Source organism: Chelonia mydas, chromosome 28 (assembly GCF_015237465.2).
Source record: "Chelonia mydas isolate rCheMyd1 chromosome 28, rCheMyd1.pri.v2, whole genome shotgun sequence".
Taxonomy (NCBI): domain Eukaryota; kingdom Metazoa; phylum Chordata; order Testudines; family Cheloniidae; genus Chelonia; species Chelonia mydas.
Window position 1 is genome coordinate 1,231,431 of NC_051268.2, and position 24,499 is coordinate 1,255,929.

Genomic DNA, 24,499 nt, shown 5'->3' on the forward strand with positions numbered 1-24,499 from the left:
GAAGGAGGGAGGGATGGAGGGCTGTGTGGGATGGAAGGAGGGATGGAAAGAGGGAGGGATGGAGGGCTGTGTGGGATGGAAGGAGGGATGGAGGGCTGTGTGCGAAGGAGGGATGGAAGGAGGGAGGGATGGAGGGCTATGGGGGATGGAAGGAGGGCTGCATGGATGGAGGGCTGTGTGGGATGGAAGGAGGGATGGAAGGAGGGAGGGATGGAGGGCTGTGTGGGATGGAAGGATGGATGGAGGGAGGGAGGGCTGTGTGGGATGGAAGGATGGATGGAGGGCTGTGTGCGAAGGAGGGATGGAAGGAGGGAGGGATGGAGGGCTATGGGGGATGGAAGGAGGGCTGCATGGATGGAGGGCTGTGTGGGATGGAAGGAGGGACGGAAGGAGGGATGGAGGGCTGTGTGGGATGGAAGGAGGGACGGAAGGAGGGATGGAAGGAGGGATGGAGGGCTGTGTGGGATGGAAGGAGGGATGGAGGGCTGTGTGGGATGGAAGGAGGGATGGAGGGCTGTGTGGGATGGAAGGAGGGATGGAAGGATGGATGGAGGGATGGAGGGCTGTGTGGGATGGAAGGAGGGATGGAAGGATGGATGGAGGGATGGAGGGCTGTGTGGGATGGAAGGATGGATGGAGGGATGGAGGGCTGTGTGGGATGGAAGGAGGGATGGAGGGCTGTGTGCGAAGGAGGGATGGAAGGAGGGAGGGATGGATGGAGGGCTGTGTGGGATGGAAGGATGGAAGGAGGGAGGGATGGAGGGCTGTGTGGGATGGAAGGAGGGATGGATGGATGGATGGAGGGCTGTGTGGGATGGAAGGAGGGATGGAAGGAGGGATGGAAGGAGGGATGGGATGGAAGGAGGGATGGAGGGCTGTGTGGGATGGAAGGATGGAAGGAGGGAGGGATGGAGGGCTATGGGGGATGGAAGGATGGATGGAGGGCTGTGTGGGATGGAAGGAGGGATGGAAGGATGGATGGAGGGCTGTGTGGGATGGAAGGAGGGCTGCATGGATGGAAGGAGGGATGGAAGGAGGGATGGAAGGAGGGATGGAGGGCTGTGTGGGATGGAAGGAGGGATGGAGGGCTGTGTGGGATGGAAGGAGGGATGGATGGATGGATGGAGGGCTGTGTGGGATGGATGGATGGATGGAGGGCTGTGTGGGATGGATGGATGGATGGAGGGCTGTGTGGGATGGAAGGAGGGATGGAAGGCTGTGTGGGATGGATGGAGGGCTGTGTGCGAAGGAGGGATGGAAGGAGGGAGGGAGGGATGGAGGGCTATGGGGGATGGAAGGAGGGATGGAAGGAGGGCTGTGTGGGATGGAAGGAGGGATGGAGGGCTGTGTGGGATGGAAGGCTGTGTGGGATGGAAGGAGGGATGGAAGGATGGATGGAGGGCTGTGTGGGATGGACGGATGGATGGAAGGATGGATGGAGAGCTGTGTGGGATGGACGGATGGATGGAGGGCTGTGTGCGAAGGAGGGATGGAAGGAGGGAGGGATGGAGGGCTGTGTGGGATGGAAGGAGGGACGGAAGGAGGGATGGAGGGCTGTGTGGGATGGAAGGACGGAAGGAGGGAGGGATGGAGGGCTGTGTGGGATGGAAGGAGGGAGGGATGGAGGGCTGTGTGGGATGGAAGGAGGGATGGAAAGAGGGAGGGATGGAGGGCTGTGTAGGATGGAAGGAGGGATGGAGGGCTGTGTAGGATGGAAGGAGGGATGGAAGGATGGATGGAGGGCTGTGTGCGAAGGAGGGATGGAAGGAGGGAGGGATGGAGGGCTGTGTGGGATGGAAGGATGGAAGGAGGGAGGGATGGAGGGCTGTGTGGGATGGAAGGATGGATGGAGGGCTGTGTGGGATGGAAGGATGGAAGGAGGGAGGGATGGAGGGCTATGGGGGATGGAAGGATGGATGGAGGGCTGTGTGGGATGGAAGGAGGGATGGAAGGATGGATGGAGGGCTGTGTGGGATGGAAGGAGGGATGGAAGGAGGGAGGGATGGAGGGCTGTGTGGGATGGAAGGAGGGATGGAAAGAGGGAGGGATGGAGGGCTGTGTGGGATGGAAGGAGGGATGGAACGAGGGATGGAGGGCTGTGTGGGATGGAAGGAGGGATGGAGGGCTGTGTGGGATGGAAGGAGGGATGGATGGATGGATGGAGGGCTGTGTGGGATGGATGGATGGATGGAGGGCTGTGTGGGATGGAAGGAGGGATGGAAGGCTGTGTGGGATGGATGGAGGGCTGTGTGCGAAGGAGGGATGGAAGGAGGGAGGGAGGGATGGAGGGCTATGGGGGATGGAAGGAGGGATGGAAGGAGGGCTGTGTGGGATGGAAGGAGGGATGGAGGGCTGTGTGGGATGGAAGGCTGTGTGGGATGGAAGGAGGGATGGAAGGATGGATGGAGGGCTGTGTGGGATGGACGGATGGATGGAAGGATGGATGGAGAGCTGTGTGGGATGGACGGATGGATGGAGGGCTGTGTGCGAAGGAGGGATGGAAGGAGGGAGGGATGGAGGGCTGTGTGGGATGGAAGGAGGGACGGAAGGAGGGATGGAGGGCTGTGTGGGATGGAAGGACGGAAGGAGGGAGGGATGGAGGGCTGTGTGGGATGGAAGGAGGGAGGGATGGAGGGCTGTGTGGGATGGAAGGAGGGATGGAAAGAGGGAGGGATGGAGGGCTGTGTGGGATGGAAGGAGGGATGGAGGGCTGTGTAGGATGGAAGGAGGGATGGAAGGATGGATGGAGGGCTGTGTGCGAAGGAGGGATGGAAGGAGGGAGGGATGGAGGGCTGTGTGGGATGGAAGGATGGAAGGAGGGAGGGATGGAGGGCTGTGTGGGATGGAAGGATGGAAGGAGGGAGGGATGGAGGGCTATGGGGGATGGAAGGATGGATGGAGGGCTGTGTGGGATGGAAGGAGGGATGGAAGGATGGATGGAGGGCTGTGTGGGATGGAAGGAGGGATGGAAGGAGGGAGGGATGGAGGGCTGTGTGGGATGGAAGGAGGGATGGAAAGAGGGAGGGATGGAGGGCTGTGTGGGATGGAAGGAGGGATGGAGGGCTGTGTGGGATGGATGGAGGGATGGAGGGCTGTGTGGGATGGAAGGAGGGATGGAAGGATGGATGGAGGGATGGAGGGCTGTGTGGGATGGAAGGATGGATGGAGGGCTGTGTGCGAAGGAGGGATGGAAGGAGGGAGGGATGGAGGGCTATGGGGGATGGAAGGATGGATGGAGGGCTGTGTGGGATGGAAGGAGGGATGGAAGGATGGATGGAGGGCTGTGTGGGATGGAAGGAGGGATGGAAGGATGGATGGAGGGCTGTGTGGGATGGAAGGAGGGCTGCATGGATGGAGGGCTGTGTGGGATGGAAGGAGGGCTGCATGGATGGAGGGCTGTGTGGGATGGAAGGAGGGATGGAAGGAGGGAGGGATGGAGGGCTGTGTGGGATGGAAGGAGGGATGGAAGGATGGATGGAGGGCTGTGTGGGATGGAGGGAGGGAGGGCTGTGTGCGAAGGAGGGATGGAAGGAGGGAGGGATGGAGGGCTATGGGGGATGGAAGGAGGGCTGCATGGATGGAGGGCTGTGTGGGATGGAAGGAGGGATGGAGGGCTGTGGGGGATAGAAGGAGGGATGGATGGATGGAGGGCTGTGGGGGATAGAAGGAGGAATGGATGGATGGAGGGCTGTGGGGGATGGAGGGATGGAAGGAGGGATGGATAGATGGATGGAAGGAGGGATGGATGGATGGAGGGCTGTGTGGGATGGAGGGATGGAAGGAGGGATGGATGGAGGGCTGTAGGGGAAGGAGGGATGGAAGGAGGGATGGAGGGCTGTGTGGGATGGAAGGAGGGATGGAAGGATGGATGGAGGGCTGTGTGGGATGGAAGGATGGATGGATGGAGGGCTGTGGGGGATAGAAGGAGGGATGGATGGATGGAGGGCTGTGGGGGATAGAAGGAGGGATGGATAGAAGGAGGGATGGATAGAAGGAGGGCTGTGTGGGATGGAGGGCTGTGTGGGATGGAGGGATGGATAGATGGATGGATGGAGGGCTGTGCGGGATGGAGGGATGGATAGATGGATGGAGGGCTGTGTGGGATGGAAGGAAGGATGGAGGGCTGTAGGGGATGGAAGGAAGGATGGAGGGCTGTGTGGGATGGAGGGAGGAGGGCTGTGTGGGATGGAGGGAGGAGGGCTGTGTGGGATGGAGGGGAAGGAGGGATGGAAGGAGGGATGGAAGGCTGTGTGGGATGGAAGGAGGGATGGAGGGCTGTGTGGGATGGAGGGCTGTAGGGGAAGGAGGGATGAATAGATGGATGGAGGGCTGTGTGGGATGGAAGGAGGGATGGAAGGATGGATGGAGGGCTGTGTGGGATGGAAGGATGGAAGGATGGATGGAGGGCTGTGTGGGATGGAAGGAGGGATGGAAGGATGGATGGAGGGCTGTGTGGGATGGAAGGAGGGATGGAAGGATGGATGGAGGGCTGTGTGGGATGGAAGGATGGATGGAGGGCTGTGTGGGATGGAAGGAGGGATGGAAGGATGGATGGAGGGCTGTGTGGGATGGAAGGACGGAAGGAGGGATGGATGGAGGGCTGTGTGGGATGGAAGGAGGGACGGAAGGAGGGATGGATGGAGGGCTGTGTGGGATGGAAGGAGGGACGGAAGGAGGGATGGAGGGCTGTGTGGGATGGAAGGAGGGACGGAAGGAGGGCTGTGTGGGATGGAAGGAGGGACAGAAGGATGGATGGAGGGCTGTGTGGGATGGAAGGAGGGATGGAAGGAGGGATGGAGGGCTGTGTGGGATGGAAGGAGGGATGGAAGGATGGATGGAGGGCTGTGTGGGATGGATGGAGGGAGGGCTGTGGGGTGCAGATGCAGGACTCCATGGGTCCCGGAGGGCTCCGTCTGGTTTAGCTCCGTGGCCCCTGCTTGGCACCAGTGGCCGTATCCAGCCCGGCTCCCCATGGCCCCAGATCACCGTCCGTCCCCTGCCAGCTTGCGCAGGGCCTCGGCCCCCAGCTCGAAGCAGTGCCAGTCGCTCGCCTCCGTCTTGTCCTGGGCCCCGAGGTGCCGGTACCACGCCAGGGCCTGGCTGTTCCACGCCGCCACCGTGAACTTCATCTCGGTGCAGCCCCGGGCCAGCACCACCTGCCGCGACGGGAGAGGAGCGGGTCAGCGCACTGGGGAGCAGACGGGTCAGAGGGAAGGCGCATCCATGCATGGACAAATCTCACCAACCTAATCTAGCCCCGTATAATCATAATCCCAATCCAGGCCCTCCTAATCCAAATCTAGATACCAATCTAACCCTAATCCTAATACAGATGTCCAAAGTCCTACACTCAACCAAGACCAAATGATTCTGCCCTCTAATCCTAACCCAGACTCATTGTGTTCCTATCCTAATCCAGATTCCACCATCGAAACCTAATCCTTACTCGACCTCTAACCCTAATCCAGATTCCACCCTCTCCACTTGACGCTGACTCCTCCTCTAACCCTAATCCAGATTCCCCCATCTCCACCTAATCCAGATTCCCCCAGATAACACTAGCCTTAATCCACTCTCCACTTAATCCACTCTCAATCCCTTATACCTATTGAGTCCTGTCACCCAAATCCCGACTACAGCTTGTGACGAAACTGGGGATTTTTGGAGCGCCTCAGTTTAACAAGGTGGTGAGAGAGGGTATGTGGTTGCCGGGACCCCCAGACAACAGCCTGGAGATGGGGGTTGCTCGGCCCGAGGGCCCTGTGCTGGGTTTAAACGCTCAATAAACCCTCCTGTTTTACGTTGGCTGAGAGTCGCTCCGGTCCAGAGAAGAGGGTTTGGGAGTGGAGGTCCCGGGGTCCAGAGCGAGGGGACTCCCTGAGGGGGCCCACGGTGAGAGACAGGCGTGGTAAGGCTCAGAGAGGTGTGATTCCAGGAGGTGGGGGGACTAAACCCCGAGAGAGAGTGGACCGCCAAGAAGGGCTGTCGCCCTGAAGGGGGTCTCCCCCCAGGGACTATGCAGGGCCAAGAATGGGCGCGACATTTGAATCCATGACACAGCTATACAATTATATTCTGAACCCAGGGTACCTTTATCTAACTATCCATAATCCAAATCAAGAAAACAAATCACATCCTAATATTAATCCAGATTGTGTTTAACTAAACCTAACCCCAATTCTAATTCAGTCCATTTTATTTAACTCGACATTATCTAGCCTGAATCCCAAACCAGACCTCTTACTCTATCCCCAATCTGACCCTAAAACCCAATCCAGACTCTTTAATCTGTCCCCAGTTTACCCCAATCCCAATCCAGACTGCTTAATCCATACAAATCGACCCCTAATCCCAATCCAAACCACATAATCAATCCCCAGCCTATCCTCAATCCCAATCCAGACTGATTAATCTAACCCCAACCTACCCCTAAACACAATCCACAGTGTTTAATCTATCCCTAATCTGCCCCTAATCCCAACCCAGGCTCTTTAATACATCACCAATCTACCCCTAATACTGACTGCTTAATCTATACCAGTCTGCCCCAATCCCAATCCATACCACTTAATCTATCCCCAACCTACCTTCAATCCCAATCCAGACTTCTTAATCTACACCAATACAGGGTAACTCTATTTGCCCCTAATCCCAATCCAGACATATTAATCCATCCCAGCCTCCCCTAATCCAGCTTTACTGAGAGTGGCACCTTGAGAGCATGTCCCCCGGGGCCCGCTGCTGACCCCAGTGGGGGGCCACCCCACCCCCTCTGGGATGGGTTGGGTGGGGTGAAGGAGAAGGGGGCGGGGTTTGTGCCTGATCACCTGACACTCCAGCCCAAATCCCGTGTGCCAATCCCCTCCCCTCATAGAATCATAGACTATCAGGGTTGGAAGGGACCTCAGGAGGTCATCTAGTCCAACCCCCTGCTCAAAGCAGGACCGATCCCCAATTTTTGCCCTAGATCCCTAAATGGCCCCCTCAAGGATTGAACTCACAACCCTGGGTTTAGCAGGCCAATGCTCAAACCACTGAGCTATCCCTCCCCCCACTGAGCTATCCCTCCCCCCCTCATTGGGGTTGGCTGAGGGCTGGGGGGAGAACCTGGGGGGTGGGGCAGAGGGAGAGGGGGTAAAATCTTACCTTAGCCATTTCACTCAGCAGCTTCTTCCCAATCCCCCGGCCTAGGGAGCCAAAGCCCGGCAAAGGGGGTTACAGTTCATTCGGGTCCATGTGGGCACTGCCCTACCCCCCCCGCCATCAGCATCCAAAGTCTCCTCCCCTTCTCTCCGTCCTCAAAACCGGGATGAATGAGAGGGGAACCAGCCCTGTGAACGCCAGCAGAGTGACTCCTGATTGACTCCGGATTGAGCGACAGGGGAAATGGCCCTGTGAACGCCAGCGGAGTGACTCCTGATTGACTCCGGATTGAGCAAGAGGGGAAATGGTCCTGTGAACGCCAGCGGAGTGACTCCTGATTGACTCCGGATTGAGCGACAGGGGAACCGGCTCTGTGAACTCCAGGGGAGTGCCTCCAGATTGAGAGCGTTAGTTCACATTAAGAGGACACAGCTATCCTACTGGGCGACGTCACATTTCCCCTGCTTTGTTTTCCACATCCCTGTTACCTGGCTCGTTAACCATTGATGGACTCGGCGGTGCAGATTATCGCCATGACCTGAACAGAGGGGGTCGAGTCTTCTGGGGCCGTCATCCTGAGCGGGCAGCCTTGACCCTTGGCTGAGCAATCCTGGCTCTTGGAACAGTTACGAAACGCACCAGCAGAAGCTCTTCCTTCTCTCTTGACTGCAAGTCTGATTCCTGCTGTTCACTCCACTCCGGAGTCAATCAGGAGTCAATCAGGAGTCACTCTGGAGTCAATCAGGAGTCACTCCACTGGAGTCACACTGGGGCTGATTTTGCCTCCTGCTCCCCATCCTCTCCCCCGCCGTGGCCCATTCCCCAAAGGATGCAGCATGGCACCCTACCTCTGAACTCAGAGACCACATATAGATTCTCCACGTAGACGATGCGGCCGGAGGTCATACTGTAGCCAAAGAAGAATAAGGTGTAGCCGATTAGGTGACCTGGGGGAGAGAGAGGGATCAAACAGGGGCCAGCCTCTGTGGGGTAGGGATGGACTGGGCAGGGGGAGCACCACACAGGAGCTGGGGTCCAGGTCCGGATCCAGCGAGAGGCGGGGTTGGACCTGGTTTAAGACGGGGATAAAGCCGCAGAGTCAGAACTACTCTGGGTTCACGCCAGCTCAGGATCCAGATCGCTGGCTCCAATGGAGTGACTCTTGATTGACCCCGGAGCGATTGAGACAGGAATTGGCCCCGTTGACTCCACTGGAGTGACTCCTGATAGACACCAGAGTGAGCGAGAGGGGAATTGGACCTATTGACTCCAGTATGATAATGGAGTGAGCAAGAGGGGAAATGGCCATGTGAACTCCAGAAGAATGACTCCTGACTGACACCGGAGTGAGCTAGAGGGGAAGCAGTCCTGTGCACTCCAGTAGAGTGACTCCTGATTGACACCGGAGTGACTCCTGATTGACACCGGAGTGACTCCTGATTGACACCGGAGCGAGGATTATGAATTTACGTACCTTGCTTGTCTTCTTGCTCCGGGGCCAGTTCTGCTACGAGACATTGGTAGAAGGGGTCCCCTCCAAACCCGTCAGCCCTCAACACTACAGAGAAATGGAGCAGACGGACAACAGGTGTGGGGAGGAGTTTGGGGTGGCGGTGGGAAGGATTGGGGGGGGGGGGGGTCAGGGATGAGATTGGGGAAAACTGGGAGTTCGGGGGAAGTTTGGGGGGGAAGGCCAGAAGGGGGCCAGAGGGGTGAATTTGGGGGAGGTTTCCAGGGAAGGTTGGGAGGTCAAAGTGAGTTCGGGGGGATCAGGCTGAGTTTGGGGGTGTCCCCTCCTCACGCCCGGCCCCCCACTGTCTGGCTCACCCTGGGAGTTGATTGTCACCTTGTCCAGCTCGTTATGATATTCGGCAATCTCCTGGGGGGAACAAACAGAGCCAGAGCATGACGAAGCAGAACTGTTCTTAATGTTTCCTCTGAATAGTGTGGGGGTGCCCCAGTTTCCCCTATGCAGTTCTTAAGTATCTAGGGGGTGGGATAAGGGTGTATGATCATTGCAGAGCCCTGGAGGGCAGGTGTGTGAAGGGGTCTGGACACAGACAATGGCCGACACCCTGTTTCCTGGCAGCTGATGACCTGGGCCTTTCCCCCTTGCAAGGTGAGAGCTAAAGGGGTTGGAGAACAAAGGAATCCGGTGACCTCCTGGCCCGGGAAAGGGACAAAGCCTAGAGCAGGGCGGGGCTGGAGAGAGTTTCAGTTTGGGGCTGGCTGGGACATGGAGTGAAGGGCAGACGGGGTTGTCTGGCTCACTGCCCCCCAAAATGGACCCAGCTGAGGGGTCCTGTTCTCTGCACCTACAAGCTCTGTGTTAGACCATGTTCCTTTCGTCTAATAAACCTCTGTTTTACTGGCTGGCTGAGAGTCCCGTCTGACTGCGGAGTTGGGGGGCAGGACCCTCTGGCTTCCCCAGGACCCCACATGGGTGGACTCACTGGGGGAAGCACACGGAGGGGCAGAAGATGCTGAATGCTCCAAGGTCAGACCCAGGAAGGTGGAAGCTGTGTGAGCTGTGTGTCCTGCCGACAGGCTGCTCCCAGAAAGGCGACTGCCCCAGAGTCCTGCCTGGCTTCGTAGGGAGCAGTTCCAGAGCATCGCCCGGGGACTCCGTGACACAGAGACCCCGGGAACAAGCGAGACTCAGGGTGGGCGGGGGGACCCTAACACTGTGGGTTGTTGTCTGGGGATGGAGAGATAAGATTAGCTGTGTAGGGACGGACGGATGGGGCAAGGCATTGATGAATTAACAGAGCACGGATTGTTCCCCGCCTCTGGGGAAACTGAGGCACAGAACATTTCCAGGGGAGCAAAGTCACTCAGGAAGGGAACCCCGGCATCCTGATGCCCCCAGCAGCCCCCACCCCAGCCCCACAGCAGCTCACACGGATCATGGCCATGACGTGGTCGCAGTCGGTGCTCTGGGCCGGGCGGACGACGCACTCCATGGCCACCCGGGGCCGGCGGGCGATGGGGCTGGGTGTGGCCTTCCAGCCTGCCACCTGCGATCTATATAGCGCAGGGATTTACAGCCGTCCAGGCCCCCCCTTCCTCCCCACAAGATCAGGATCTGGCTGCCGAGCCGGATGGGGGGGAATTCCCAAGTCCGGGAAGCCGGCGGCTCAGATGAAACCACACGCTGGGGGATGGGAAGACAAGCGAGCAGGGCACCGTGCCGGGGTGAAAGATCCCGTGTGAACCCCTTATTCCCACCCCCTGCCGCTGGGTCCTGAGAAGCCATTGGCAGCTGGGGTGGTAACAAGGGCCACCCCCCCCATACCAGGGAATCAGAGCTCTGAGAGCTACCTCCGGCCTGTGGATAATTCCCACTGGGGTGGAGGAGTCCCAGCCCCCCCCAGCTCTAACCCACCAGCCCCCACTCCCCTCCCAGAGCCAGGGAGAGAACCCAGGAGTCCTGGCCCCCAGCCCCACCCCCGGCTCTAACCCACCAGCCCCCACTCCCCTCCCGGAGCCAGGGAGAGAACCCAGGAGTCCTGGCCCCAGCCCCAACCCACTAGGCCCCACTCCCCTCCCAGAGCCGAGGAGAGAACCCAGGAGTCCTGGCTCCCAGCCCCCCGAGCTCCAACCCACCAGCCCCCACTCCCCTCCCAGAGCCGGAGAGAGAACCCAGGAGTCCTGGCTCCCAGCCGCCCCTGCTCTATCCCACCAGCCCCCACTCCCCTCCCAGAGCCGGGGAGAGAACCCAGAAGTCCTGGCTCCCAGAAACCAGCACGGCCCAGCCACTTTTTCTTTTTTTTTGTCCACAGTAAAGATGGCGACCATGGCCTCACCGTGCCCACGGTCACGTGGCCAAGGCAGCGGCGCAATGCATCCTGGGCCGCCGGGAAATCCCCAACTCGTGCATGTGGATGCAAAGTGCCCGGGAGAGAGACTGGAGTGGAGATCTCCGCGGAGGTGACTTTTGGGGGGCTGGGAGGGGGCTCGGTGCGGGGTGGCGATGATGGCGGGCGCCCCCCTCCCCCGCCCGGCTGGAGTCAGGCACGGGGCTGGGGGAGGCCGTGAAGTTGGCCCGAGAGCTGAGCCGAGACCGGGCTGGGGTGAAGCTGTGAGGTTATGAATCAGGGTCTGAGTCATGAAAGCACTTCTGGTCTGGCTCCGGCTCAAAAGGGGGGAGGCGGAGCACCCCGGGGGCGCTGGGATCCGCGGGGGGCCGGTCGGTAGAACGTTGAGATCTGCGAGGTTCCGATCGGTGGAATGTTGAGACCCGCAGGGTTCCTGCCCATGGAATGTTGAGACCCGCAGGGTTCCTGCCCATGGAATGTTGAGACCCGCAGGGTTCCGATCGGTGGAATGCTGAGATCCGCAGGGTTCCGATCGGTGGAATGCTGAGATCCGCAGGGTTCCGATCGGTGGAATGTTGAGATCCGCGGGGTTCCGGCCCGTGGAATGTTGAGATCCGCGGGGTTCCGGCCCCTAGAACGTGGAGGTTCCCCACTGAGGGTTCTGATCCGTGGAGCACTGAGCTCTGCGAGGTTGGGTCCGTGTTACGTCGAGATCTGCGGGGTTCCGGTCCGTGGAACATTGAGATCCGCGGGGTTCCGGTCTGTGGAATGTTGAGATCCACGGGGTTCCGGTCTGTGGAATGTTGAGATCCGCGGGGTTCCGATCTGTGGAATGTCGAGATCCATAGGGTTCCGGTCCGTGGAATACCGAGATCTTGCGGGGTTCTGATCCATTAAATGTTGAGATCCATTGAGGGTTCTGATCCGTGGAGCATTGAGCTCCATGGTGTTCCATTCCCCGGAACGCTGAGATCCGCGGGGTTCCGGTCCCCGGAACGCTGAGGTCCGCGGGGTTCCGGTCCATGGAACGTTGAGGTCCGCGGGGTTCCGGTCCATGGAACGTTGAGGTCCGCGGGGTTCCAGTCCCTGGAACGCTGAGATCCGCGGGGTTCCGGTCCATGGAACGTTGAGGTCCGCGGGGTTCCGGTCCATGGAACGTTGAGGTCCGCGGGGTTCCGGTCCATGGAACTTTGAGATCCACTGAGGGTTCCGGTCCATGGAACGTTGAGATCCACTGAGGGTTCCGATCCGTTGAACATGAAGATCCATTGGGGGGCGGGGAATAGACTCGGCCCGTGGCACATCGGGGTGGCGGGGTTCTGGCCATGGAATGTTGAGATCTGCCGGGGGGCGGGGGGGGGGGGGGTGTCCTGATCTGTGGAACTTCCGGCTCCACAGGGTTCCAACGCAACATTCTGATCCGCGGGGGTCCTGACCCCTGGAACGCTGCGATCTGCGGGGTTCGGCCCCCCCTGAACATCTAGATCAGGGTGGGGGAGATAGCGGAGGGAAAGGGAGGGAATCTCCTGCCAAGCCCCCTGCCCCGGCCATCCTGGAAGGTGACCGGAGGACTTGGGCCGATGATTAATTCTTCCTCCTTATTTGTATCGTGACAGGGCCTGCATTAGGCCCAGTCTTGGACCGGGCCCCGACCGCGCCAGGTGCTGTACGAATCCAGAACACAGAGACGCTCCCTGCCGCCCCCCCCAGTCTAAGTGTCGGACAAGAGACAGAGAACAGACAGTCCGGGGAGCAGGGAGACAAGGAAACAATGAAAACAATCTTGCCACCCACTGTCCAGTTTTTCTGTAGGGCCTGGGGGGTGGGGGGCACATCCAGAGGCTGGCAGGTCATCTCCGTAGCCCATGAGGGTGGAGAGGTGTCCCCCGAGGGGGACCCCCAAGTGTGTGGGTGGGGGTGGGGAGGTGTGGGGGGAGGGATATGGAATCCTGGGGCGGCGTGGATAAGGAGGGAGCGTCTTAAATGAGGTGGAGGGTTTGTGCAGAATCTTGGCCTGATGAAGAGTGGGGTGTGCGGGTCCCTGGCAAACCGGGGGGGGTGGGGTGGGGGGTGTCTACATTTTGAGGGGATGCAGGAGGGGCCTGGACAGGGCAGTGCACGGGGGGGATTACTTGGTGGGGGTGTCTGTCTCGGGAACTGGGGGGCTGCATGGAGCCCTGGCTGGAGCAGTGGGGGGTGCTTGGGGGCCTGGCTGGGGGTGGGGCAATGGGATGGGGGTGCATAGGGGGCCCTGGCTGGAGCAGTGGGGTGGGGTGCATGGGACCCTGGCTGGGGGTTGGGCAATGGATGGGGGTGCATAGGGGCCCTGGCTGGAGCAGTGGGGGGTGCATGGGACCCTGGCTGGGGGTGGGGCAATGGGATGGGGGTACATAGGGGCCCTGGCTGGAGCAGTGGGGGGGTGCATGGGACCCTGGCTGGGGGTGGGGCAATGGGATGGGGGTGCATAGGGGCCCTGGCTGGAGCAGTGGGGGGTGCATGGGACCCTGGCCGGGGGTTGGGCAATGGGATGGGGGTGCATAGGGGCCCTGGCTGGAGCAGTGGGGGGGTGCATGGGACCCTGGCTGGGGGTGGGGCAATGGGATGGGGGTGCATAGGGGCCCTGGCTGGAGCAGTGGGGGGGTGCATGGGACCCTGGCTGGGGGTGGGGCAATGGGATGGGGGTACATAGGGGCCCTGGCTGGAGCAGTGGGGGGGTGCATGGGGGAGGGCAGCAGAAAGGGCTAAACCATGCAGCGCCAGCCTCTCTCTCTGGGGCTATTTTGGTTTCTCCCGAGAGAGGAGGGGGCGTGTCTCAGCCAGGAAGGACTTTGGCTCCCCCCCTTCCTCCATTCCAGTCTTGGTTCATCCTGGACCAGCCCATTGTGTTTAATGGAGGGGGAGCGCTATAATTTTAAGGGGGGGGCCTTGTTCCCCCCGTCCTGAGCAGTCCCCCTCCCCGATTGTTGTCTGTCTGTATTCCATGAGGGATGGGTCTGTCGCCCCCGAATTTGAAAGGATTTGAACCTTTTCAAATACACACACCCCTTCCCCGTTTCCAGAATGGTAGGGCCCGCCTGCCCTCTCTTACCCTTGCCATTGGAAGGCACCATTATGCGAAACGGGGGGGAGCAGACAAAGTGTATGTGCGGGGAGGATGTTCACAGGGTTGGAGGCGCCAGGTACATAGCGGGAAGGGGAGGGGGGCTCCCCACCCAAGCTCCGTGCACAAGGGCGGGGTGTGTGTGCGTTAAACCTTGAGCTATTGGGAGGGTCTTGAAGGCGTCGTCCCCCTCTCCGGCAGGAATGGTATGGCCCGCCCTGTGCCTCTCCCTCCCTCGGGCTGCCTGGAACGTTCTGAGAACGTCGAGTGGGCGGGGCGACAAGCAGGAGTGGGTGGGGCAATGGGTCGAGGGAAGGGAGGGGGGACAGGCAGGGGGTGGGAGCAGTGGGGTGAGGGAAGGGAGGCGGGGGAGGGAGGAGTGGGGGGCACAGGCAGGAGAGGGTGGGGAGGTGGGGGAGGGAAGAGGGGGGACAGGCAGGGGAGGAGGCGGGGGGCAAACGAGGAAGGGAGAAGTGGGGGGCAGGGGGAGCGAGGGGAAGGAGCAAGTGAGGGGAGGGAGGAGTGGGGGAGACAGGCAGGGAGAGGGTGGGAACCAGGTGGGGGAGGGAGGAGTGGGGGCCAGGCGGGGGAGGAGTGGGGGGGGTAGGCAGGCGAGGGTGGGAGGACTGGGGGGACAGGGGGAGGAGCAGGAGCAGGAGAGGGGAGGGAGGAGTGGGGGAGACAGGCAGGGAGAGGGTGGGAACCAGGTGGGGGAGGGGGTGGGAGGAGTGGGGGGAAAGAGGGAGGAGCAGGGGAGGGGAGGGAAAGGGGACTTAGTGACCCCCCAGGTCCCTTCCAGCCCCATGTTCCTGTGCACAAAGGCCCAGTCCCCAGCCTGGTGCGCGGCTCCCCCTGCGTCTGCGCCAAACCCCACTCTGATGTGGGAGGGGAAAGTAGCAGAGACTTTCACTTCCAGCCCCTGCCCCCCCGCCCTAATCATCAGACCCCACTCCCCTCCCAAAGCCATGAATAGAACCCAGGAATTCTGGCTCCCAGCCCCCCTGCTCTAACCACTAGCCGGTATTTTTCTAACACAAGCACCATTGCACCCACCACGAGGCGTCTCTATTTTGGACTTCGCTATGATGAATAAAGATGAATTAATCTCTGGCCTGGAAGCTGGTGGTTGCCTATGGACCCGTGTTTGTGACCTGGTTACATTCAATATGGGCAAACAGATGATGCTCCTCATCAGTAAGATGCACACTTAATACTGCTAGTTTCCCAAAGCGGAGGAAAATTCTGAGCTGGGAGGAAAAGTGTAGACAGAAATATGAGAATTGGGAGTTCTTTAAAAATCCACAAAAGCTGCCAGCAAGAGACAGAAATAAATTTGGCTAAATGCCCATCCTGTGTTAGCGATGAAGGCAGCCATTAGAAATAAACAAAAGCAACGTACAACAAGTGGGAAAAAAGGGGGGGAAATAGATTGCCATCAATTAGAAGTTATGACGTGTAGGAAATTGCTAAGGGAAGCTAAAGACATGAGACGAAAAAAGCTGGCAGGGTGAAGGACAATAAGGAGTGTTTTAAAGTATATATTAGGAGCAGAAGAAATTGTAGATGCAAAGAGTAAAGCTAGATGCAAAGAGTAAAACAGTTAATGATGCAAAGATGGGCAAAGCGATCAATAAACATTGGTGTTCTGTGTTTGGGAAGGAGCAGGATGATGTATCCATGTCACATGAGGCTGATGAGGTACTTTCTGGCCTGTTACTAACCAAGGAGGTTATTTGATATTAAGCATCATCCACTCCAGATCAACATCAACAGCAGACCGGGATAACTGGTATCCAAGAGTTCCCATCGAGTTGGCCGAGGGAGGTCTCTGGCTCGCCAATGTTAATACATAATAAATCTTGCAAGGCCGGGGAAATTCCAGAATAGTGCTGATGTTGTGCCGAAAGGGGGATGCCCCGGATGTAGGCCCGTCAGCTGCTACGGGATTCAGCTGAGGAAGGGCTAGAGATATAATTAAAGCCCATCAATGGGGCTTTATGGGAAATGGGCCTTGTCAAACAAACCTTTTGAAAGTCAGGTTCGTAAAGGTAACTGGAGTTGGGATTCAAAATAGCACAACGCCGTTATGAATAGCGTTCCCCGGTGGACAGACCTGGTCCCCAGCGGATGCATGCTCAAATTGGGGGGGCTTCCCAAGTGGGGTCCTGCAGGGATCTGGGCCCCACACTGTGCGGAGTTTTTCTCGATGGGTCTGGACAGTTGTGTGACACTGCATCAGGCAGGAGATTGGCAGAGCGGGAAATAGAGAGGGGGGCCGGGGCCGCCCTACAGAGCGACTTCGGAAGCTGGGTGTACAAAATGTGTTTTTAATCCAGCCAGATTCATACCTCTAGGAACAAGAGGGGTAACTCGAATCCTGCTACCCCTCTCCAAACCCTGACCCCTCTCACCTGCCCTTGCCTTCACCCTAACCCTTATCTCTAATTTCACCTTAACCCTAACCTTCAATTTCACCCGAACCCTTATCTCTAATTTCACCCTAACTTTCAATTTCACCCTAACCTTTATCTCTGATTTTACCCGAACCCTTATCTCTAATTTCACCTTAACCCTTATCTCTGATTTCACCCGAACCCTAACCTTCAATTTCACTTTAACCCTTTCCTCTGATTTCACCCTAACCATTATTATCTCTAATTTCACCCTAACCCTTAGCTCTGATTTTACCCTAACCTTCAATTTCATCCTAACCCTAACCTTTAATTTCACCCTAACTTTCAGTTTCACCCTAACCCTTATCTCTGATTTCACCCTAACCTCAACCTCCAATTTCACCTTAACCCTTATCTCTAATTTCACCTTAACCCTTGTCTCTGATTTCACCCCAACTTTCAATTTCACCTTAACCCTTCTCTCTGATTGTCACCCTACCTCTAGGGAACAGCTAGAATGGAGCCGATGTTGGACCCCGGGCTGGAGCCACCCCTGAGCCAGGAGAGCTTCTCCGATTGGTGGAGCATGATGTAAGTGTCGGGGGGACCCCCCTCGCTCCTTGCCCCCTCCACCCAGATTGTTAGCTCCCCCACCACCCCGGGCTTCACCCCGCCTTCCCTAACATAATCGTCCCCCTTTCCCTTCTCAATACCTGCCCCTGCATGCCCCAAACCCCTGGTAATTTAGGTGTGGTGAGCTCAGAGAGGGGCAGAGCAGAGCTGGGTTCCGCTTGCATGGTGCGGGGGGCGGAGGGGACAGCTGGGATCCCCCCCCACACACAAATTTTTACCTTTCTTGTCTCTCTCAATAGGCTGCAGCCCACCAATGTGGATCCCACAGCACCGGAGAACCAGGAGCTGTTTGTAAGTGCTGGGGGCCAGTGGGGAATAGAACCCAGGAGTCCTGTCTCTCAGCCGCGCCCCCACCCCCTTGGCCACACTCCCCTCCCAGAGCCGGGGAGAGAACCCAGGAGTCCTGGCTCCCAGCTCCCCCTGCTCTAACCCACCAGCCCCCACTCCCCTCCCAGAGCCGGGGAGAGAACCCAGGAGTCCTGGTTCCCAGCTCCCCCCTGCTCTAACACACCAGGGTGGACTCAGGGGGCTGGAGGGCAGTGGGGGGACTATGGGTGCAGTGGGACATGGGGGAACAGCAGGGGTATGGTGCGGGGCTGGGGGCCGGGAGGCCGTGGGGCTGGCTGGATCCGAGGTAGAAGGCAGGGTTGAGGGAGGGGGCAGAGGATTCTGTGGGGGGCTGAGGTCGGTTGGGGGTGTGGGGGGAGCCTGGGCTGTGGCATTAACCCTTCGCTCGCCATGTCTCCCCCACAGAGCCTCCCGGACCCGGACCTGGGCCTGGGCCTGTCTGACTCGGCGGACCCCTCCCTCCTGCTCCCGCAGGCTGGGGGGAGCGACGAGGGCTGGGAGTTCCCCGGGCCGGCCCCGGAGCCGCCTCCCACCTCTTCCACCGTCCCCTCCACCGAGGATTACGCTGGGGAGCATGGATTCGAGCTGACCTTCCAGCAGTCAGGGACCGCCAAGTCCGTCACCTGTACCGTAAGGACCTGGCTGGGGGAAGCAGCATTCTAGGGAGGACTGGGGGGCAAGCAACCCAAATGAGCCCCCGCCCTGCTCCCTGCCCCACAGCGCCCCCTAGCGCCGCCCTGGGGCCAGCCTTGCCTGCCGGGGAGGGCGTCCCCTACTGAGCCCCCTGCCCCACCGCACCCCCTAGTGCTGCCCTGGGGCCAGCCCTGCCTGCCAGGGGAAAGCGCCCCCTGCTGACCCCCATCTCCGTACCCCCACAGTACTCCCCGGAGCTGAACAAGCTCTTCTGCCAGCTGGCGAAGACCTGCCCCGTGCAGATCAAGATGGCCAGCCAGCCCCCGCCCGGTTCCATCGTCCGGGCCACGGCCGTCTACAAGAAATCGGAGCACGTGGCCGAGGTGGTGAGACGCTGCCCCCACCACGAGCGCTGCATGGAGTACAGCGATGGTGAGGGGCGTGGCTGGGGAGGGTGACGACCTGTGGAACTCCCTGCTGCAGGGGTGTATGTGTGTGAAACCCAGCTGAGGGGATCTTGGGATGGGGAGTACTGGCTCTGATCTGCCGGAGGAGAAGGCTGGATGTTAGGGAGTGGGGATATGGGGCCCAGAGATGTCCCCCCTTGAGTTGCCCCCTCGTCTCTCGTGACAGGGGTCGCCCCAGCCCGGCACCTGATCCGGATCGAGGGGAACCAGCAGGCACATTACCACGACGATGAAAACACCAAGCGCCAGAGTGTCACGGTGCCCTACGAGACGCCCCAGGTACCTGGACATGGGGCCTGTCCCCTCCAGGGGGCACTGGCTCCCATCCGGCCCCAGGGCGGGGACTGGCTGGCTCAGGGGGGTGGGGAATGGGGCACAGGGCCTGTCCCCTCTGGGGGCCCCTGGCATCATTGCAATTCCCTCTCTGCCCTGCAGGTGGGGTCCGACTGCACCACCGTGCTGTATAACTTCATGTGCAACAGTTCCTGCATGGGGGGCATGAACCGGCGCCCCATCCTGGCCATCATCACTCTGGAGGGCAAGCAGTAAGTGCCCCCCAACCAGCCCTCCACGGGCCCCCGCCTCTCAGCCCCCTGCCGGGGCTGGAGTTGCCTCCCCTCGGGGACCAGCACTTGGGAGAGAACTGACCACCCCCCACAACCTGTGTACCCCCATTCAGCCACGAGGCATTGGGGAGCTGTTGGGTTGGGAGCCAGGACTCCTGGGTTCTATCCCCAGCTCCCGGAGGGGAGTGAGATTCGGGAGGTGCTATGGAGCCAGGACTCCTGGGTTCTATCCCTGGCTTCAGGAGGGGAGTGAGATTGGAGAGGGGAGGGCTGGGACCCAGGACTCTTGGGTTCCTGTCTGTGTCTAATGTCCGTTCTCTACCCTTCCGGCGCAGCGGGCAGCTCCTGGGGCGCCGATGTTTCGAGGTTCGAGTCTGCGCCTGCCCCGGACGGGACCGCAGGACAGAGGAGGAGAATTTCCAAAAGAAATTGACCGGCAGGGTCCTTAGCGGGGCCGGGACCCTCAAAGGGGCCAGAGCCAAGAGGGGTGAGTGTGGAGGCGGGCCCAGGAACTGAAAGGAGTTTGGGGTGGGGATCTGAGCGGGCAGGTGGAAGGGGAAGTGTGAGGTTCTCAGGGGGTGGAGCCAAAGGTGAGTGTGAAGGGAGGGGCCAAGAGGATGGGGGTGGGGCCCCTGAGGGGGTGGGGCCAATAGGGACTTACCCAAATGGGAGTCAATGTCCTTAATTCAGCACCAGCTAGACGTCGAAGCTGAAATCGACCCAACTTGATTGGCCAGTCTGACGTGCATTAGTGCTTAACAATTCCACCTGGGAATAATAGAAATTTCACCAAGATTTTTTATTCCATTTACCGATAACCATCAATGATCCATTCGGTCGGAGCCATTGATCACACTTGTCTTACAACCATCAATGATCCATTCTTCTGTCGGTCGGACCCATTGATCACACTTGTCTTACAACCATCAATGATCCATTCTTCCGTCGGTCGGAGCCATTGATCACACTTCTCCTACAACCATCAATGATCCATTCTTCCGTCGGTCGGAGCCATTGATCACACTTCTCCTGCAACCATCAATGATCCATTCTTCCGTCGGTCGGACCCATTGACACACTTGTCTTACAACCATCAATGATCCGTTCTTCCGTCGGTCGGACCCATTGACACACTTGTCTTACAACCATCAATGATCCATTCTTACGTCGGTCGGACCCATTGATCACACTTCTCCTACAACCATCAATGATCCATTCTTCTGTCGGTCGGACCCATTGATCACACTTGTCTTACAACCATCAATGATCCATTCTTCCGTCGGTCGGACCCATTGACACACTTGTCTTACAACCATCAATGATCCGTTCTTCCGTCGGTCGGACCCATTGATCACACTTCTACAACCATCAATGATCCATTCTTCCGTCGGTCGGACCCATTGATCACACTTGTCTTACAACCATCAATGATCCATTCTTCCATCGGTCGGACCCATTGATCACACTTGTCTTACAACCATCAGTGATCCGTTCTTCCGTCAGTCGCACCCATTGATCACACTTGTCTTACAACCATCAATGATCCGTTCTTCCGTCGGTCGGACCCATTGATCACACTTCTCTTACAACCATCAATGATCCGTTCTTCTGTCGGTCGGACCCATTGATCACACTTCTCCTACAACCATCAATGATCCGTTCTTCCGTCGGTCGGAGCCATTGATCACACTTCTCCTACAACCATCAATGATCCATTCTTCCGTCGGTCGGACCCATTGATCACACTTCTCCTACAACCATCAATGATCCATTCTTCTGTCGGTCGGACCCATTGATCACACTTCTCCTACAACCGTCAATGATCCGTTCTTCTGCCTTTCTAATCTATTTATGGGCTTGGAAGGATTAAAGTTTTTTCGGGAAATGTCAGTAAACGTCCATTCGCCTCGCCCACGCAAGCCAATGACCAAATATTTCCATCAACAGTAGAAATTGGCAGATAGGCAAACTAAAGTCAATATTCTTCAATCAAACACCAATAAATTCTCCAGCAGGAAGGATGCTCTTGCGATCTGTTGAGAGTAGGATTGAGGATATTTACTTGGTAATATTTTTGACCGGTGCTGAAGACAATTTGGGGGTTTTGGCGGTTATAAAGCTTTAACTTTCTGAAGCTCGTTCAATACTTATTCCCCAGAATAGGGCAGCGTGACTTTCCCAGGGGGTGAAGGGCTTGACATGTGCTTTTCCTACCCCCCGCAGCTCTCCAGGCCAGCATGGAAACAGCTGAGAACCCCAAGAAGCGGGTGGTGTCCCCTGAGAAAGAGGTCTTCCTCCTCGAGGTGAGTCCTGGTGGGGAAATTGGGGGTTCAGGACTCCTGGCTTCTCTCCCTGGCTCTGGGAGCGGAGTGGGCTCTAGTGGTTAGAGCAGGGAGGGCTGAGAGCCAGGACTCCTGTGTTCTATCCCCAGCTCTGGCAGGGGAGTGGGGTCCATCCATCCTGTATGCAATTTGAGGGGATCTGGGAGTGGAGGGCACTGGAGGGGGGTTGGCCTGTCCTGTGGGGGAGGGGAGTCTGACCCTCCCCCTGGCCTCTTTCTTTCTCTCCCCCCCACCAGGTTCGCGGGCGCAAACGGTACATGATGCTGAAGGAAATCAATGACGCCCTGGAGATGGTGGCCGCCAAGCAGCAGGGGGAGCCGGAGAGTCACCGGAACCCCACACCCTCCAGGTGGAAAGGGGGCGGGGCCCTGGCTGGGAAGGGAGGGGGCCAGCCTGCCTCCTGGGGGGGCTGAGCCTAGCTGTACCAAAGGAAGCTCCCCCCTCTGATGGAAGGAGGCGGGGCCTAGCTGCAAAGGAGGAGGGGGGCTAAGGGTCCTCTCAGGACTCCTGGGTTCTCTCTCCAGCTCTGGGAGGGGAGTGGGGGCTGGTGGTTAGAGCAGGGGTGCTGGGAGCCAGGACTCCTGGGATCTCTCCCCAGCTCTGGGAGGGGAGTGGGGGCTGGTGCTTAGAGCAGGGGGGGGCTGGGCGCCAGGACTCCTGGGTTCTCTCCCCAGCTCTGAATCTCTTCCTTCTCTCCCCGGGGCAGGTTGCTGAAGACCCGGAAGGAGCCGGGGGACGGGCTGCTGCCTCGGAGTGGAAAGAGGCTGCTGGTGAAGGAGGAGGATTCTGAATAATCCCCCCCTCCGGACCCCTCCCCCACCCTGTCCTGTCTTGCACTAAGCTAGTTTCCACTGCCAGCTTTTTACAAAGTCCCTCTCTCCCCAGGGGGGCAGGGTCAGCCTGACGGTTCCTTCCCCCGGCCCTCACTTCTCAGGATGGGGGCGGGGCGGGAAGATTTGTTCCCATCGTACTGAGGACCCCGCCCCCTGGTCCTGTGACCCCACCCCCTGGTCCCATGACCCCGCCCCTGCGCTGCTCTGTGCCCCCGCCCCTGCCAGCAAACTTTTATATCAACTTTTTATACAATAAATCCAACTCTTTCTTAGCCGCCGCCTCCCCCTCCCTATGTGTGAGGGTGGGGGGGGGCGGGGTCAAGGGCCAGTTAGCTGGGGGGGGCTGAGTTAATTAACATTTGAATGGGCTGGGCGGGGGGCTCGGCCTCGAGCGGGGCGCGGTGCCAGTTGGGATCCGGGTCTTAGGCCCCGGCGGGATTAATTCTCGGTGCCCTGGGAGGAAACCCGGGTGGCCCACGGATGGTGGGGAGGGGTCGCTGACCCCCAGCTTGGTGATTCGGGCGCGAGAGGCGACGTGTCGACAAGAATCTGGAGCAGGAAGGTTATTTTACCTCTGGATTCGGCCTGCGGCTGGAGCCCGGGTCCAGTTTCTGGTGTCAACGAATCAACTAGGGGGGTGAGGTCTCCGGTAGCCCACCGATTAAGGAAGATTAGGTGGGTGAGGCATTTTAACAGAGCGCCATAGGGCTCCTACGAATAGGAGCAGCCAGGGGGCTCTACATGCTGCCCCCACCCCAAGTGCTGCCCCTGCAGTTCCCATTGGCCGAGAACCGTGGCCAATGGGAGCTGCAGGGGTGTCGCCTGCGGACGGGGCAGCACGCAGAGCCACCTGGCGGCGCCTCCGTGTAGGAGCCGGGGAACATGACGCTGCTTCCAAGAGCTTCTTGAGGAAAAGGCTACCCGGAGCCTGCACCTTTGACCCCCTCCTGCACCTCAACCCCCTGCTCCAGCCCTGATCCCCCTCCCGCCCTCTGAACCCCTCGATCCCAGCCCAGAGCACCCTCTTGCACCCGCAACTCCCCAACCCCACCCCAGAGCCTACACCCCCAGGCGGAGCCTGGACCCCTTCCCACACCCCTTGCCCCAGCCCAGAGCCCCCTCCCGCACCCTGAACTCATTTCTGGCCCCACCCCAGAGCCATCACCCCCCTCCCACACCCCAACCCCCCAATTTCATGAGCATTCATGGCCTGCCATACAATTTCCACACCCAGATGTGGCCCTTGGGCCAAAAAGTTTGCCCATCCCTGGTTTAAGCCATCCAAGACAGACAGCCATCCAGCCACCTTTCGAAACCCCCCAGTGAAGATGCTCCCTACGACATAACCATCTAACGGAAATATCCCAAGACCTGGTAGTAATGGAGAGACTTCAAGTACCTGGACGTCTGTTGAAAAAGTAACGGGGTCGGTCCTGGGGCCGGTTTCGTTCAACATCTTTATCAACGATCTGGAGGACGGGGGTTACTGCACCCTCAACAAGTTTGCAGATGACACTAAGCTGCGGGGAGAGGTAGATACGCTGGAGTGCAGGGATAGGATACAGAGGGACCTAGACAAATTGGAGGATTGGGCCAAAAGAAATCTGATTAGGTTCAACAAGGACAAGTGCAGAGTCCTGCTCTTAGGACGGAAGAATCCCAGGCACCGCTACAGACTAGGGACCGAATCTCTCGGCAGCAGTTCTCCGGAAAAGGACCTAGGGGTTACAGTGGACGAGAAGCTGGATATGAGTCAGCAGTGTGCCCTTGTTGCCAAGAAGGCCAATGGCCTTTTGGGATGTATTCGTAGGGGCATTGCCAGCAGATCGAGGGACGTGATCGTTCCCCTCTATTCGACATTGGTGAGGCCTCATCTGGAGTACTGTGTCCAGTTTGGGGCCCCCCACTGCAGAAGGGATGTGGACAAATTGGAGAGAGTCCACGGGAGGGCAACGAAATGATCAGGGGTTGGGGCACATGACTTACGAGGAGAGGCTGAGGGAACTGGGGTTATTTAGTCTGCAGAAGAGAAGAATGAGGGGGCATTTGGTTGCAGCCTTCAACAACCTGAGGGGGTTCCACAGAGGATGGAGCTCGGCTGTTCTCAGCGGTGGCAGATGACAGAAGAAGGAGCAATGGTCTCAAGTTGCAGTGGGGTAGGTCTAGGTTGGATATTCGGAAACACTATTTCACGAGGAGGATGGGGAAGCACTGGAATGGGTT

The 24,499-nt window shown here is 58.7% G+C and overlaps 3 protein-coding genes across 3 annotated transcripts in view; 2 read left to right on the forward strand and 1 right to left on the reverse strand.

The window, feature by feature from the left end:
- Positions 1–4,787: 4,787 nt before the first annotated feature.
- LOC119564565 (thialysine N-epsilon-acetyltransferase) lies at positions 4,788–10,415 on the reverse strand. The gene is made up of 6 exons (XM_037887253.2): positions 10,044–10,415; positions 8,971–9,022; positions 8,618–8,701; positions 7,992–8,090; positions 7,147–7,187; positions 4,788–5,156 (listed from the first exon to the last, which is right to left on the reverse strand). The coding sequence occupies exons 1-6, from the start codon at positions 10,104–10,106 to the stop codon at positions 4,983–4,985; spliced, it is 513 nt and encodes a 170-aa protein (XP_037743181.1). The 5' UTR covers positions 10,107–10,415; the 3' UTR covers positions 4,788–4,982.
- A 506-nt stretch (positions 10,416–10,921) lies between these two features.
- TP53 (tumor protein p53) lies at positions 10,922–22,548 on the forward strand. Its single transcript, XM_037887251.2, has 11 exons — positions 10,922–11,073; positions 16,960–17,045; positions 17,327–17,378; positions 17,841–18,065; positions 18,314–18,500; positions 18,702–18,814; positions 18,971–19,080; positions 19,437–19,588; positions 21,325–21,404; positions 21,680–21,792; positions 22,150–22,548. The coding sequence occupies exons 2-11, from the start codon at positions 16,972–16,974 to the stop codon at positions 22,235–22,237; spliced, it is 1,194 nt and encodes a 397-aa protein (XP_037743179.1). The 5' UTR covers positions 10,922–11,073; positions 16,960–16,971; the 3' UTR covers positions 22,238–22,548.
- A 1,108-nt stretch (positions 22,549–23,656) lies between these two features.
- GRK1 (G protein-coupled receptor kinase 1) overlaps positions 23,657–24,499 on the forward strand; it is a 14,476-nt gene continuing 13,633 nt past the window's right edge. The window contains exon 1 of the mRNA XM_037887278.2: positions 23,657–23,671. Coding sequence (XP_037743206.1) covers positions 23,657–23,671 — 15 coding nt within the window. The remainder of the gene's footprint in view (positions 23,672–24,499) is intronic.